The 15,997-nt window shown below is 43.7% G+C and overlaps 1 protein-coding gene and 1 pseudogene across 1 annotated transcript; both read right to left on the bottom strand.

Annotated features, from left to right (window-relative positions):
• Positions 1-328: 328 nt before the first annotated feature.
• LOC117497820 lies at positions 329-14,191 on the bottom strand. The gene is made up of 18 exons (XM_034149840.1): positions 14,187-14,191; positions 13,740-13,867; positions 12,254-12,405; positions 7,727-10,744; positions 7,344-7,485; positions 7,029-7,169; positions 6,878-6,926; positions 5,519-5,655; positions 5,165-5,268; positions 4,956-5,066; positions 4,568-4,828; positions 4,387-4,460; positions 3,837-4,046; positions 2,653-2,716; positions 2,437-2,565; positions 2,215-2,288; positions 1,925-1,994; positions 329-1,760 (listed from the first exon to the last, which is right to left on the bottom strand). Exons 1-18 carry the CDS (start codon positions 14,189-14,191, stop codon positions 1,620-1,622), a joined length of 5,010 nt encoding a protein of 1,669 aa, XP_034005731.1. The 3' UTR covers positions 329-1,619.
• An 813-nt stretch (positions 14,192-15,004) lies between these two features.
• LOC117494929 overlaps positions 15,005-15,997 on the bottom strand; it is a 53,753-nt pseudogene continuing 52,760 nt past the window's right edge.

Here is a 15,997-nt window from a genome sequence, read left to right as displayed (position 1 = left end):
CAACAGAATAATGAGATTAATATGAAAAGGTCAAGCGGCCTTTAATTAAGTCCAGTATGATTGAACAAGCCTAATGTGGCCAAGGCGCATGAGTGGGCCTCAATCTGTCCGTCTAAAACAGCATATTTCATTAGTATTATACATCCCATTCATTAGGCCTAGTCTTCCAGGAATCTAATCATCCTCATTGTAAACAAGTGGTGGGGCCACATAATGCAGAACAGGCCGTTATAATGGGACTCATGTGCCATCTGCTGGAGATATGACAGTACCGCCACCAAAGAAAAACAGTGCTGTAACTCTGGGTCTGCAGCAGATAACTCACAGCAGTAAAATGTCGTGTAGGATTTTTAGACTTTCACACAAATGAAAAAATAAAACCTTTTATGTATGCGTGTGATCTGGGGAAGAAAAGCTTTGATTGGTTCATTATCTCTGCATCATTAACACATAACAAACTCATATTTATAACTTCAAAGGCACTTTAATATTTGTTCAAAATATGTACATCTGTACAAACAAAATAACATGTGCCACAACCATGCCCGCTCTTTCTCCATGACAACTGTTCTACATTTAAAAATGTATTTTTTAAACAAAAGATCATTGGACGAATTTAAATTGAAGTTCTCACATACAAATCAAGCTGTTTGTGCTGTAACAGTGCTCATTTATGGACGCTGAGAAACTACCACACCCAGTTAGTAGTTTCCCTACATCAACACAAGTGAGACTAAAGCTTTAACATAAAAAAAGAACTCCTAACATAAATTATAAAAACGACATAAATTAAATTCTAAAATAAACTTAAAAAACGCATGCAGAGATAAAGAAGTAATATTCAGTGCTTTTCAAGGGAAAAATACTTTCAAGTTCAATTTGATTCTTGGACTATCAAGATCAAATCAATACAGAGGTCTGATCCTCCCTGTACTCTGACACACCCTGGACCGTGGTTCATTACAGAATGACACAAATGTCTGAAAATAGAAACAAACTGGGTTACTGGTACTAATATTTAGAGAAAAAAAAAGTCATGGCAGAACATCCTGTACAGCGAGGAAACATCAAACACACACAAAAAGAGCCAGTGCCATCAGCAAAACAAGACTAAATCAAAACCTCAACTAACTAATCTGAACTACAAACCAAGAAATAAAACTAAAGAAACATTGCAGATCAACATTTACTCTTTCTTAACAGCTGCTGCTCCTAACATTGAAAAGTAAGCTTAAATATGCCCAGGGGTTGTACCACACCGGTCCATTCTGTCCTGAACCCCTCAGCAGACCCCCCCACACGATGAACACTGTCAGCTGTGTCTATGAAGGGTTAGTTTTACAACTAGATGTACATTTAGTTGACTTTAAAGTTAGCTTGGTGCTAAATGCAGTATCTTCCTGCACCAGTGACACCACATCACTCTGTACACACTAACTATTCCTCATGTGAAGCTGGTTTGAGGATGGGATAACACAATTATACATTTTCAACTTATTTGACACCTTTAAAGACAAAAAAAAAAAATAGGGGGTATTTTTCTCCACCCAGTATGATCAGCGTGGACATGGAGCTGATCAGCGTGGACATGGAGCTGATCAGCGTGGACATGGAGCTGATCAGCGTGGACATGGAGCTGGTTCCGGTCCCGGAAAGGTTGGGACGGGCTTCACCTCCGAAGAGACGAGGTCAGCGGGCGCCACCGACTCGTTGGAGGTCGCTCCCTGGCAGATCTGGGCGTAGCTTGGCCTCTTGGACTCCTGGCCAATCAGAGCACAGTGTGAGGACTTTCATACTTTTACACTCCTGCACATTATTGGCTTTCAAACAACATACAATGATCTTTTTAAGTATAAGAGTATACAGGACTTCTCTGTTGTTATTTTATACATTTACTAGTGTTAATGCATATAAAGAATCTTACTGTGACAGTTTCCTGTGGAAGCTTAGCTGGTGTGTCCTCACTGGTCGTCTCTGCACACTCCTTCACATTGCTGCAGACACAAACAAAGAAAAATCACTACTGGCACCATGACAACAGGAAACTGATAAAGTCCACTTGGGAAATATCATAAGGGAGAGGTAAGTAAAACAAACTGGAGGAGTATGTGCTGTGGATCTTAGCATGTTGTCAGTAAAAGGAAACAGTAAATGTAATAATTGAGATGAGGCAGAGGAGAATCCTCCTCCAGCTGCTGTCTCGGCGATACTCACTGCTCTGAGGTCAGCTCAGGCTCTGGTGACAGTGTTGGTGCTGCTGCACGGGGGCTGCTGCTTTTAACTGGACCCTGAGAGGAACACACTAGTGTCAAGGTTTTACAGTCTGGGCTTTAAATATGAGTAGACACTGTCCTTGAGACTCAGATAAAGAGAGTGTGTGTGTGTGTGTGTGTGTGTGTGTGTGTGTGTGTGTGTCAGACAGAGAGACTCGGTCACCTTGACGTTGCCGTTAGCTGCGGGCATCGTTGCTATGGCAGCATTTGCTGGAGGAAGAGGAGGGAAGCTCATCAGCCCGAGCTCAGGAGGAGGAGACGGTTGACGAGGAGGAGACTGACCCGGTCCATTCTACACAAACACACACAAGTTAATACACACAAGTTAATACACAACTTACAGAAATGCACTAACACTTACAACCTACTGGCTACTTACACGCCCACCAGACTTCTCCCATGACCTGGCGTGCTCTCTCCTCCTCTGGCTGAAGTTTCCTCTCCTTCAGACACACAGCAGGGTAGCTTTCAGTTATACAAACCAGGATTATTCATAACAGGACTGAACAGATATACTTGAGTACCCAAGCTTGTTAACACTAGAACCGCCAACGGGTCAATTTTACCCACAGCTGTTTTGTTTTTTTAAATTGTATGTCACTTTTTTTCAATAAAATATTACAGTCTCCCAGTCCTTGACTTTTCCTGAAAGTGTGTTATGTAGCACTATCTGTTGTTAAAAATTGTCAATATGAGTCAGATTGAAAAAAATCCGCCAGCGGGTAATATTTACCTCTTAGAAAATGCAGCGTAAACATGACGTGTTGCTATAGCAACGCCTTTTGTCTACTGCGGTTCCAGAGAGAGAGAGAGAGAGAGAGAGAGAGAGAGAGAGAGAGAGAGAGAGAGAGATAGAGAGAGAGAGAGAGAGAGAGAGAGAGAGAGCGAGAGAGAGAGAGAGAGAGAGAGAGCTAGAGAGAGAGAGAGAGATCTCTCTCTAGCTATCCTCCTCTCTCTCTCTCTCGCTCTCTCTCTCTCTCTCTCTCTTCTCTCTGCCGTATTCTCGCTCTAGCTCTCCTCTCGATCGCTATGATAGATAGGATAGATAGTTGTTTTGAACATCTTGGAGCAATTAGAAAAAAAAAAGACTTGGATGACGGAGCTCACGTTGAGGGACGTAATGCATGTGTGCAGGTTCCGTGCAGTTGAATAAAGATAGACACTCGGAATGAGAGAAGTAAGAGGTCAGCGTGTCTGTTATGTAGACAATTATAGTCCATAGAACAGAACATTCAGATAGATCGATAGATAGTTATAGATAGAGAGAGATTTGTACCTAAACAAAACACAAGTCTAACACCAAGCGTTTAAATCAGCACTGGTAGCGATATTTTATACTTCATGCTATCTGCACAAACTATATCATGTGAAAAGCTGAGAGTCCACAGATTCTATTGGTATAAGTTTCATCCCTGTGCGATCAAAACTCACTGTTCTGTATGATAAATAAAAGAACATTGTACCTTGAAAATCAATAGCGGGTAAATGTGACCTGTTGGCGGTTTTAGGTATACAGCGACCTCTGGCAGTTCTAGTGTTAAATCAGACTGGATGTTCCTTTACCTTCCCCGATCAGAGGTGGGCGAGGCAGTTTGCCTGCTGGGCTCCGTCCTCCCTCCTCTGCTGGGACGGCGCGTGCTTCCCCGCGACCGCCCCCGCCCCGGCCTCATGGGAGGAGAGGTGCGGTCCGCTGATGCCTGCTCTGATGGGTTTGAAGGATCATTCTGATTGGACTGCCAACGCTCTCCAGAGTTTGACCACCTTGAGCCTCTCCTGGAAGAAATGAAATAGAGTTTATCTACACAAAGATTAAGAAGCGACTGACACAACACATCGTTACAAGTCTCATCAAAACAGCTTTTATGGAAGTTTCAACTACTATATATTTTTGGATCAATTGGTACATTTTGGAAATGACTACATCTTTTTCCTTATGCACCTTTTAAATGTTTTAAGTGTGCTTAATCCCTATAATTGTCACTGTGCAGAATTACTGGGTTAAAATAAAATAAAAAGATCTGCAGATAATAAAAAACTGCGCCGCATTCACTGATTTTAAAATTCATACTATTTAGTAAAGCCCATATTATAACAATAACTAATTTGTAGATACCTCTGCCGGTGTGGGTTGTAAGGTTTGAAGGTGGAGAATCCGTTCATGAAGTCATTCATCAAGGTTTGATGCTGCTGAGAAGAAAACATCAGCACACAATTATTATCACTCTGTCCGATGTTCACAAAATAACAAACCCTACAACTTCATGTCTTCTTTTTTAACATAAAAAAGGACTCACCTCAGCGAACTCTTGGTATCCCGGTGCATCCGGGTTCCACACCTCATTGGTGAAGTCGAACAGCTGCTGGGTGGGGCAGGTCTGCTGGAAGCTGCTGGGGGGGTAGTAGGAGTTGTAGGGACTGGCACTCTGCTCCAGCTGGTTGGGTGTGAAGCCATTTTTTGGAGCGAAGGAAGTGACTGTCATGGTTTTGGCCTTTATCCTCGCCATGATGGGCTTTCCCTTAAACTCCCGAACTTCTTCTCTGAGGTAGCTATAGGCCTAAAACATGGACAGAGGCATAGCATTCCTTAGTCTGTATTACCAAGGTAGTCTTTGTAGAACTGCCAACATCAAAAGCTTTAATTCACTGATTAAAAAGATCACAATGCGTTTAGCTGTATTTTACCTGTTGTGCGTCGGCTTCAGAATTGAAAGTGACGAACCAGTTATCGTTGTTCACAAACTCACAGCTCAGGAACCTGGGAATGTTCTCCCCATCAAAGAGAGCCTCCACCTCCTGCAGTAAAACAGTCATTTCAATCCGTCACATGTGGACTTTTCATTTAAAAACCCTTAAATGTATCAGTAGAGGGGAGGAGTCAGGTGGGTTCTTGCCTCCTTAGGTGTGGTGTTGGGGATCTCACGCAGGATGACGACACATCGACTCTGACAGGGACGGACTTTCTGTCCACACGGAGTCACCTGGACCATGGGCAGGGCTGTCGGCCAATGAGAGAAAGGCATGTCTCAGGACGACAATCAACCAAAAGAACACTCCTGACTACAACATCTTCTGGAATTAATTGATTGTTGGATTTAAAAGGGTCTGTATGTGAGATTACAAAGAAAAATCTTGTGGTTGTTTAAATAAACTACTAACAGCAGGATAGTACCAGAATTTGGCGGGTGGTAAAATGTTCACCCTAAATAAAAGCTCAGTCAGACACATGAGTAGAAATAGACACTGACATTTCAGAATGTCCGCGATGAGGTCCAGGTCCGTGCTGAGACTCTTGATCTTGTCCAGGCTGGCCAGAGTTGAGATGGGAACGTACTGGTCGCTGTCCATCTGAGAGTTGAGGTACAGGTCGTTGCCAAGGTACTCCCTGCAGGGGTAGAAGAAGAGATCTCTATTGAGTTTGAGTTTCTGAATGTGTCACACATGCTGGACCTCCAACAAAACAAAGCAATTATATTAATCGCCTCAAGAGACAAGGACAATTGCTTTCAGTGGAATGGAGGTCAAATAACAGAGCACAATGACAGCCAGAATACCAACACAATTGGGTATTTTTGCAGTTTTTACAGAGGGATGGTATGACATTTTCATTATTTGAAGACATGTTTTTTGAAAAATAATAGTGAGACCAGAGTTCCCGTTAGCCGGTAATTACCGGACTATGACCGGTAAAATATGCTGAAGACCGGCAAATCTAAATCTCTCCGGTCAAAATAATTTCCCCTTAGCGCAATACTGCATCAGTTGCGCCACTTATGTGACAGACAAGAATAGTATGTGACAGACAAAAAGAGTATGTGACAGACAAGAAGAGTATGTGACACACAAGAAGAGTATGTGACAGACAAGAATAGTCAACTCTAATGTCTAACACTTAATGTGGAGAAAGAGATGTCCTGTATGGGTTGATTGTGCGTTGATCTGTTGGTAATGCCTCGGGGTTCCGGTGGGCATGTAAACAAATGCATAATGCTGCGCTATACTTTGTGGCCTCACCCGGTTGCATAGCGACGCTTATTGTTTAGGTGTCTTTTAATAAGCAGGTAGTCATATCATTAGCTAGAACTAGCTAGATCTGATCAATATGGACATAAACGCGAGTAAAGTCTAATCTGACGGGAGAGAGATCAGCTGCTGCTGACGAGTCGACACGCAGCTCTCTGCATGATCACCTGCAGCGGTGAGCGGAGCAAAACACACACTTCAGGTTAGAATATCACACGTAGCTATTTTAAATTACCTCTCAAACTACCTAAACTAGTTATAGATATGTTTAGTTTTACTGTCGGGTCACTCATTACTGGATCCGTGAGCTGCATGAGACTGACAGGCTATCAGGAGAAGGAGAGAGCGCTCCGTTTATTATTCCCGTGTTTTTGTAAATGACTGTACCCTATTTAATAATGTAGTTAATCTACTATAATTAGTTTGTTTAATATCGAATCATATAAATTCGTTTTAAAGCTCAATAAATAACAAAGAAGACCTTTGACCGGCACTTTTCTAATTTTGTCCGGAAGATTTAAACTTTAACGGACATTTTGACCGGCAAAATAATATTCTAACGGGAACTCTGAGTGAGACATTACCTGGTCAGGCAAGATTCCAAAACTGTCCTCAGCTCTTCCCTGGTCTCATCTGAAATACAAAGAAAGTTATTACCATATCTGAGCCCACAAAGTCATCGCTTTAGAAAATATGAATAAAATGGAGAATAAAATGCCTAGATTGTATTGATACCTGTGACTGTTGGTTCAATGAGGTCTCCATTAACCACAGGGTCCTCCACAGGCAGCATCTGGTACTCCAGTGTGCTGGGAACTGCCTCCACCTCGGCCTCATCCAGGCACATGTTCTCCAGCTGGAACTCTGGCTGGTATACTAAAAACACACAACCACACAGCATCTTACCACCAAGCCCTAACCATAACTTGCAAGCAGACCATATCATTTGTTTAGCTTTTTTTTTCTCACAAAATAACTCCTGGAAAAGAGTATTATAGAAATAACTAGATTTGATTTAACATTACAGGGAGTATCTTTATTTCAGCCTACCTTCCAGATCCGTCAGATCGTTGGGGAATTGCAGCCATGGCTGCTCAGCCTGCAGGTAGGCGGGGCCAGGGACATCCAAGTTAAAGTTGTGATTGGTCCATACCTCAGCTTCAGGGTTAAGGCTGGGGGCAGCAACAGGTCCCTGAAACAAAACAAGAAAACCCAAGTGCGCAATATTATTCTAACATGAAAAGCTAATTTAGATGTATTTAAGTGTAACAATATATTGTGACAAAGAACAAATGAATATAACAGTTAAAAACTGATATTTCATGTCAAGAACAGACAAAATTATATGAAAAGGTGTAGTTGAGAGTATTAAACCAATATAATGTCCACATCAAACAGTATGCTTTCACTGAACCCAATTGTCTCACACTTACAGACTGAGTGCAATTTGTTTGCCATTCCCACAGACAGGGTCCCTGAGGCATCACTGTGCTGCAGGGGTAAGCTCCCAGCAGAGCCATAGAGGGCTGCAGCTCGGAGACAAAGGCGGGGATGTGCTCCACGTCAGAGCCCGTCTGACCCTCACTCAGGCTGGGCTCCACGGCCGACGCTCCCTGCGCCCACGCCCCGCACGTCTCCTCCAGACCCAGCTTGATCCAGGGCTGAGGATAGAGGCGGCAGACGGAGGAGTCTGCGTCTTCTCCCAGCAGCTCTGACACCATCTCCCTCATCCCTCCTTCCCGCTCTCCCTCCTCAGTGGTCGCAGGCGGCTCCTGACCCAGGAAGTGTATCTCGTAGGAGGGGGTTGAGGCATAAACATCCACCTGACCCATGTCCATAGGGATCATGGTGTCGTCCTCCTGGGAGTGCGAAACTGAGACATAATCATCCGGACAGCTGAAGTCATTGGGAATCATGTATGGTTCGTCACAGATGATGCTTTGGGTCGGTGTCTCAGTGGTTGAAATATTGGCAGTTTCTGGAGAATAATCAAGTGCAGATGTTGCAATAATTTCTCCTGAGTGAATGTCATTTGATAAATCACCAGGTTGAGGTGAACATTCTACAGTGTCAATGTTGGGGTTGATATAGTCAGAGGAAACAAGTTCAGAGAGTTGAGGAGCGTGGGGGGGCTGTTCTACTCTCTCTGCAGATTCATGCTTGATTTGCACATCAATCCCCTGGGCAGCTGTTGTCTCCTCACCTTCTTTACAAGTATCACTAACAACTTTAAAGGATGGGTTTACCTCAAGTTGGACTTGTCTGCTCTCAGTAGAATTAGTCTCAGTCTCTGGACATGAACTTTGCTCTGCATCCTCAAGTTTTTTGAATGGAGATGAGGGAGAAGGAGGTGGAGTGCAGGAAGTAGTAATTTCAGGAAAGGGGTTATCACCTCTCTCAACAGATTTGCTGCTCTGACAGATTTCTGTTATTTGTTCAGTCTGTCCGTCGTCCCCTTTCATGAGGACAGCTGCAAGAGTCTCATCTAAGAAATCTTTAAGGGACACCTGGACACCTTCAGGTTTCACATCAGAACTGTCAGGCTCTTTGTCATCAAACCTCACATCACTACGCTCAGTGAATGAAGCATTAACATCTCGAGGCTTAACGCTGCTCAAATCAAATGTTGGGTCATTTGAATTGACATCTAATTTGTCGAATGTGATGGAGTAAGATGTGGGTTTGTCTGATAGAGGAGTCAGATTGTTATGGCAGGGGGAGTCGGTGGGCAGAGATGACAGAGCAGAGTTGGTGGAGATGAAGGAAACATTAGTGAAAGTCGTATCTGCTGTTCCGCTGTCACCAACATCCTCCCTCTCACCCAGGCCTCTGCAGATATTCATGGGGGTAGCCTGGCTCTTTAGGGAGGGCTTATCCATCTCAATGTCTCCTCGAGATGGACGCAAAACATCCTCCTCCTTGTGCAGAGGATTGATGATGAGGTCAGGAGGACTGCTGCTGGAAGTATCCACTTCAAGAGCATCTGCTGCTGGAGGTGAACCATGGATATGCTGCTCTGTTAACAAGTGAGACTCACGCATAGGATTTTCAAGAATATTAAAGTCAGCATCCACACTCTGATCCAACTTTTCCTCTGCTCTGTGGTCCCTAAAGTACACACTCTTTCTCTCTGAACACACACTCTGCAACTCCTCTGATCCCTTCACCATCTCCTCCTCCTCGCATGCACTTTGATATGTGTGTGACGTCATCAACATGTCATCCTTAGGTTCATCTTTGTCCTTTGCAGCTGTCTGACAATTGAAATATTCAGGCTGACGTTCCTCGCTGTTTATCTGATCTTGGGAGGGGGTCAGCGTGTCACACTGAGGGTCCGCCATCTGTGGAGAAACGACAGGATGAAGAGTCTCCTCCTCTGAGAGTGAGTTGTCCGAGTGCGTATGTGTGAGGCCGGTAGAATGTCCCGCAGCGTGCGATTGCACTGAAGCTGGTTCCTCATCATGTGACTGGCTGGTCATTTTAGATTGTGTGATATACAGCTGGTGGCAGACTGTGGATGCCTCTGCGTGTGATTGGCTGAAGACTGGAGACTCCACTATGCAGGGCAGAGCAGCTGTTTCTACTTCAGCTGTGTGCACCAAGTGTGTCGAGCCAGCTGTTTGGGTTTGTGGGTTGTGGTCATGTTCAAGGTCGTCAGCGTCGATGGAACATAGGCTGTAGAAACTCCGGGTCCTTTTTTCAAAGACACTGACCTCCTCATCTTCCTCCTCCTTGAGCTCAGCTTCAGGTGAATCCCGCTGCGTCTCCTCGTACGCCCCGACCGGTAGCGGGGGGTCATCTGACACCTCGCTCTCGGTGACGTTGTTAGCAGAGCGAGAGGGGACCCTGGCAGGAGCTGACCGACATTTTGCCGGTTTGGGCCTCTGCCCCTCTGGAAGCTGTTTGAACCACATAGCCCTAACAGTGGCATTATCCAAATTCTTGTGTTCGGCAGGACTCCGTGTGCGCACCTCCATATACGGAGCCGGGCCACAGCTGGGCCTGGCAGTCTGTGTCATGCCTGGCTCTGTGTCCCTGTTTGAATGTATGTTTGTGATAATAATAGCCTCCTTCTCTCCGTGAGTGCCGGCTGCTTTAGGTTCCCTCTTACTCCGAGTGGTAATGTCCCCGCTGACCGCGGCCCCCTCTCTACAAACTTTGTTGTCCAGTCCCGGATGTCTTTCCTCATCTTCCGCAGGCTTCCTCTGGGCCACTGCGTCTGCCACACACGTCTCCTCTTCGTCCAAGCACACATGCTGAGCTACAGCCACGGCAAGTTGCCTGACCTGGTCTGTCCCTTCACTCAGCCCGTCGTGGAGCGGGGGCTGTAACAGACTACTCCTCTCGCAGGGCAGGCCAGGGTTGAGCTCCTTACTAAAGCAGCACCCCATCTTCTTCGGCCTAAAGATGGAATAAAAAACAAGACTGCTATGGCCACACACACTGAGAGCCTACACAACACGAGACAAAATCATGAGCAGCTCCTCACGATGGCTCAGCCACATGTAGAAAGAGAAAAGACCCTCTACTCCCCCCTGCTTCCCCCTTTCCCATTCCCTCCCAGTTTTCCCCTCCCCTGCCCAGAATAGCAAATGTGAAGGAGCTCACATGTCCCTGCCACTCAACAGAGGGGCGCACACCACTGTGTGTGTGTGTGTGTGTGTGTGTGTGTGTGTGTGTGTGTGTGTGTGTGTGTGTGTGTGTGTGTGTGTGTGTGTGTGTGTGTGTGTGTGTGTGTGTGTGTGTGTGTGTGTGAGAATGTATGTGGGAGCCCTAGTTAGGCTACAGTTTGAGAGAGGTCAGCACATGGCCCAGCGGCGACCAATCACAGTGCAGTAATGCGGCAGTGTCCACTCCCCCTTCCCCCTCCCTGAAGCTCCCCCTTCTTCCTTCCTCTCATCCCACCATTCAGTCCTCTCTCCCTCCCACTGATACCTTTCTCTTTGACTTACATCAGTTTTGCCCTCAGCGCTTAAGTCCCCCCTCCTCCCATCCTCCTTTCACAAGGCCACTAGCCCCCACCCCCGGGCCACTAGCCCCCACCCCCGGGCCACTAGCCCCCACCCCCGGGCCTCATGCCTAAGCGACCAACAATCAATCTGATTATTCTGTAGTTGTTGATAAGTTAAAGGCTGGTGAAGTTAGGAATGTCTTTTTTTTCAAATAATACTTTTTTATAACTTTTACTTTTTAATATTGTTATTAATGTCTAATCTATACACACATCTATAGTATGTCTGTCTGTATAGTATGTCTCTGGTGCTCTTTTTTAGGTTTTCTCATTATTATTTTTCCTGCCATTAAAGGTTAAAAAGTTCTTCCTTATTAACATCCAGGATGTTTTATGATGTACAGATTATAAAGCCCCTTGAGGAAAATGACTTTGAATTATATCAATTAATTAACTTAAAGGTGGGGTAGGTAAGTTTGAGAAACCGGCTCGAGATACACTTTTTGTTATATTCCATGGAATGCTCTTAACATCCCGATAGCAATGAATATCTTAAGTGCTTTGACAAAAAAAATCCATAAAAAATGTTCATCTGTGGAAGCCGTAGTACTGTAAAAAGCACGACCAATCATTTTAGCTGGCCCGGCTAAAATAACTGGATGGCCTACCTGCCTGTCAGCCTTCCATCTGTGCACAAACTTATCTCGTGCCCTCATTGGTCATGTGCGCGTTCGTGTGTGTTGGAGGAGGGGCTCTGTAAGGAAGTGGCAGATTTTTTCCGGCTGTGTGTTTTCAAATTCTAGCACACTCGAGCTGGTTTCTCCAAAATTACCTACCCCACCTTTAATTCTCTGAAAAATGGTTGCCAGAACCAGATCTGACAATAAAGTTGATATGCAAGTTCTTTACAGTATCTAGCGATTATTTGGAAAGTCTGTTCCTTTATATAATATTAGATGAATACTGTAGGAATGTCTGTGTAGTGAGTATAAATATTAAACACAAGTACCTGGTAGTAGTAGTAGTAGTAACCAGGTGGACCGGGCTGTCCGAGCGATAACTGCACCTGTAGCTGGGTCGGACACTGTGGGTTCGTCATGTGACTCGGGCTGGAGGGCAACTGAATGGGATGAGTGCAGCTGGCGATGGTCACCACGGAGACTGGCAGGAGGAGAAATGGAGGAAAGGAAATGAGTCACAACACCAGCTGGCATGATGGAAACACTGCAACAACTAGATCACTCAATATGGTATGCAACTGGTAAATACTGGAGATTGCACTGCTATAAAGTTAACAGTGTTTTTTTTACACAACTTAATATCAGTGGTGTAAAGTAACTACTGCCCACTATAATTCTGAGGTAAATATTGTATTTTTACTTCACTACATGTATTACCTTAAGTTATTTTGCAGATTTTGATTAATGATATGAAATATAATCAACACTTAAATAAGACTTGAGTTACACCTGGAGTTAATCCAACAGCTACCCTGCAATGTACAAAGCAATTAAAACTAGCTCCATGTTTAACAGTAGTGATAAACACATTATTGCCTCAATAATTATAATCAAAACATATCATATATTACTCTGAAAATGGGCCAATCTGCAGAATGAGTTTTTTAACCTTTAGTCCATTTTAAATGCTAATACTTTTGTAGTTTTACTTGAGTAACATTTTGATTGCAGGACTTCTCCCATCTCTGCTTAATACCACAATGAGTTCAAGCTTAAGAGAGTTAGTTAGTTAGTTAGTTAGTTAGTTAGTTAGTTAGTTAGTTAGCTAGCTAGCTATATGGCTAAGTCCCTTAAGAGTGATTGAGAAAAAGGTAAAGTGAAAATAATAATCTACGTAAATCTGGCAATAGCGTTCCTGACTCAAAACAAACTGATACTAACGGCTAACGTTAGCTAAACGACATCTGGGTAAACTTTGCTAACGCTAGATAGACTAAATGGCATTAAACGGTTTCCATTCAAAACTAGTAAAAACAAGCATTTAATATACAGTTTCAATAACACATGTTGTTTAAGCGTAATGTTAAGGTAACGGTAACTCAAACATAGGTAAAGCTAGGCTTTTGTTGTTTTACTTTTAACTACACTTTTTTCCTGGTTCTTACCGTTAAGACAATCCTCTCTGCTGACTGCCTGACTTTAACCTTGCCTGTTAGCCAGTAATTGAGGACAAATTAGAAAAACCTCGAGAAAACAACGGCAACAAATGTGCGAGAAGTCTAGTTAATCGAGTTTTTAACAACTTGTCTTTCGAAATAAACAGCATTTCTGTCTCAAAAGCAGCGGCTAGCGTTGTGTCCTTACGGCCACCGCTAGCTACTAACCGTTAGCTCATCAACGTCCACAAATTGAACCACAACAACGGTAGAAAGAGGCTAACGGTTATGGCTAGGTAGAGCAAACTTTAGGCTAATATTAACTTTTAAAAGCTGTATTTGTTCGAGTAGTTGTATGAATCGTGATTCAGAAACTCACCTGTCACCTGTCCTCCCGCCGCGCTAAACTCAGTCTTGATTTCTGGGTTTACTGCGGTGTGTTTGCGGAACTCTCTCTTCTTGTGCTTCCATAAAACCGCCCGTTGACTCTCCCAACCACACTCACACCTATAGTTGCGATGGAAACTGTGCGTTTTAATAACATCCGATTTTTGCAAATGTGGTTTTAATACAATAAACCTGCATGATGTAGCCAGGGAGGACAAATGCCCACAAGACAGTTTGACAGGAAACCAAAAATATCACAATTTGGACATTTCTTTAAATTAATTCCCATGGTTTCATTGTTCAACTAAATAAATAAAGTAATCCACTACTTGGAATACATCCTGGGGGAATGCTGTTCACTTAATTTATCATTTTGTTTACTTGATGTAAGGATAATGTTTGTGAAATAGGAAATCAGTTTAATGAATAGGATACTCACAACATGTTAGCCATGTGTTTTAATTTTCAACCCATAACTCTACAAATTAAAGTATATCTTTACAGCAGCTATACCCCTACAATTATATATGCAGGTTGCTAGTTTTTGATTATAAACTCCCCATAGAGTAGACAAAAACAAACAGAATACCAGCGTTGTAGTAAGGATTGTAAAATTGGGGTGTATGATCATTTTGTTATATTAAATTAATACCAAAAAAAAGACTTATGAAAGAGCATTCATGTGTTAGATTTTAATTATAACATTCCTTACGGTTGTTGAAATAATATTTTAAAAGTACAATATGGCCCTGCAGCACACATACATTCACTTTCACATACTCATGAACAAGATACAAATTTAATGAGAAAATACATTAAATTCATGTTCAGTAGTCGATGTCTCCACTCACATAACTCGTAAAAAAGGGTGAGGATGTTTTTCAAAAAATAACATTTTCACATAACTGTCCTCCTAATTTATAATTTCCCTGTGGCTATGGAGTAAAATAATCGTTGGAAATAAGAACTTTAAGTATTACAAGATAAGAGTCACACAGATTATTTTAAAAAACACAAATGAGATTCCATTGTTTGCCAAGTATCAAGACTTAACCGGCTCTGACACGAGACAAATGTCAGGTTTGAAGTGTGCACAATTAAAAGTTCCTACTCTGAGGAACTGGAGTGCTTTTATCTCTCTTGTACAGACCATGATTAGCGATGAAGCCGGCGCTCAAGGGGCTCCTGTGATCAAGAGTTAATTCAGTGAAGTGCCTGTGGAGCTCCATGGAGAGGAGGAATCCCCCCAGCAGGCTCTCTGACTCAACGCTCCTTCAAAGTGCAGCAGAGTTCAGGGAGAGTTTGCATCAGGAGTACAAGCACCAGTAGATGATGTTGAAGAGCAGGTAGGACAGGGGGAAGGCCAGGCGTGAGTATGAGTCGATCATGTAGCTGTTGCTGACAAACAGGTCCACGTTCTCACGCACCGACCGCTGCCGGCGGAGGCGAGTCCCCTCCGTGGGCCGGAGGTCTGGGGTCAGGGTTGGCGTGGTGAGGGGGTCAGAGGTCAGGGCGGGCGCCATGCGGGAGAACGGAGTCAGCTCCATGTCATTGTCGTGGAAACAGCCGTCGAACGCCATCGCCTGGCTGGCGTTAGAGGTGGATGGGATCTGAAAAAGTGGAAATATAAACTCATAGCCTTACTGTGGTCCTTGAGTGAATGATTTGCACAAAAAATGACAATGCATCATAATTTAAGAGTTCTTGATATGTTTTAATTTGTAAAGTTAGTACAGCTGTCTGATAGATGTAGTGAAGTAGATGTATAAGAATCATGAAAACCTGAGTAAAGCACAAATACCTCAAATATGTACCCAATACTGAAGTAAATGTAATACAGTGACATTACCCCACTGAAAAATGTTGACAGACTGTAATGACTCTGTCTGGCCACTAGAGAGAGACATTGAGTTAAGCATGTATTTCCCTCCCTGTTTAGTCTGAGGGGCGATGTATGGTGTATGAATCCCCCCTCCTGTCCCCCTCACTGACCTTCCCCCTCTTCATCTTCCTCATCTCCTCCAGAGTGGTGCAGTAGTTCACCGCTGCGTATTCGATCACAGACAGGAAGACAAACAGGAAGCTGGTCCACAGGTAGATGTCCACCGCCTTCACATACGAAACCTTGGCGACAAGGAGACACACATGGGAAAATCATGTTCACTTGATGATTGATGGAACAGGAAGGAAACAATCTGTGGGATCGTATATTTAAAAAGATTATACACAAGTGGGGGTTATTTTGTGTTG

The sequence above is a fragment of the Trematomus bernacchii genome, unplaced genomic scaffold, assembly GCF_902827165.1.
Source record: "Trematomus bernacchii unplaced genomic scaffold, fTreBer1.1, whole genome shotgun sequence".
Taxonomy (NCBI): domain Eukaryota; kingdom Metazoa; phylum Chordata; class Actinopteri; order Perciformes; family Nototheniidae; genus Trematomus; species Trematomus bernacchii.
This window is presented reverse-complemented; position numbering and strand designations above follow the sequence as displayed.

What these genes read in the sequence shown, in the direction of transcription:
- LOC117497820 (XM_034149840.1), bottom strand. An exon ending in CTGAAGCCGACGCACAACAG is followed by an intron (nt 4,829 to 4,955) that starts GTAAAATACAGC and finishes TCCATGTTTTAG; the next exon opens with GCCTATAGCTACCTCAGAGA. An exon ending in CCCACCTCTGATCGGGGAAG is followed by an intron (nt 2,717 to 3,836) that starts GTAAAGGAACAT and finishes GTGTGTCTGAAG; the next exon opens with GAGAGGAAACTTCAGCCAGA.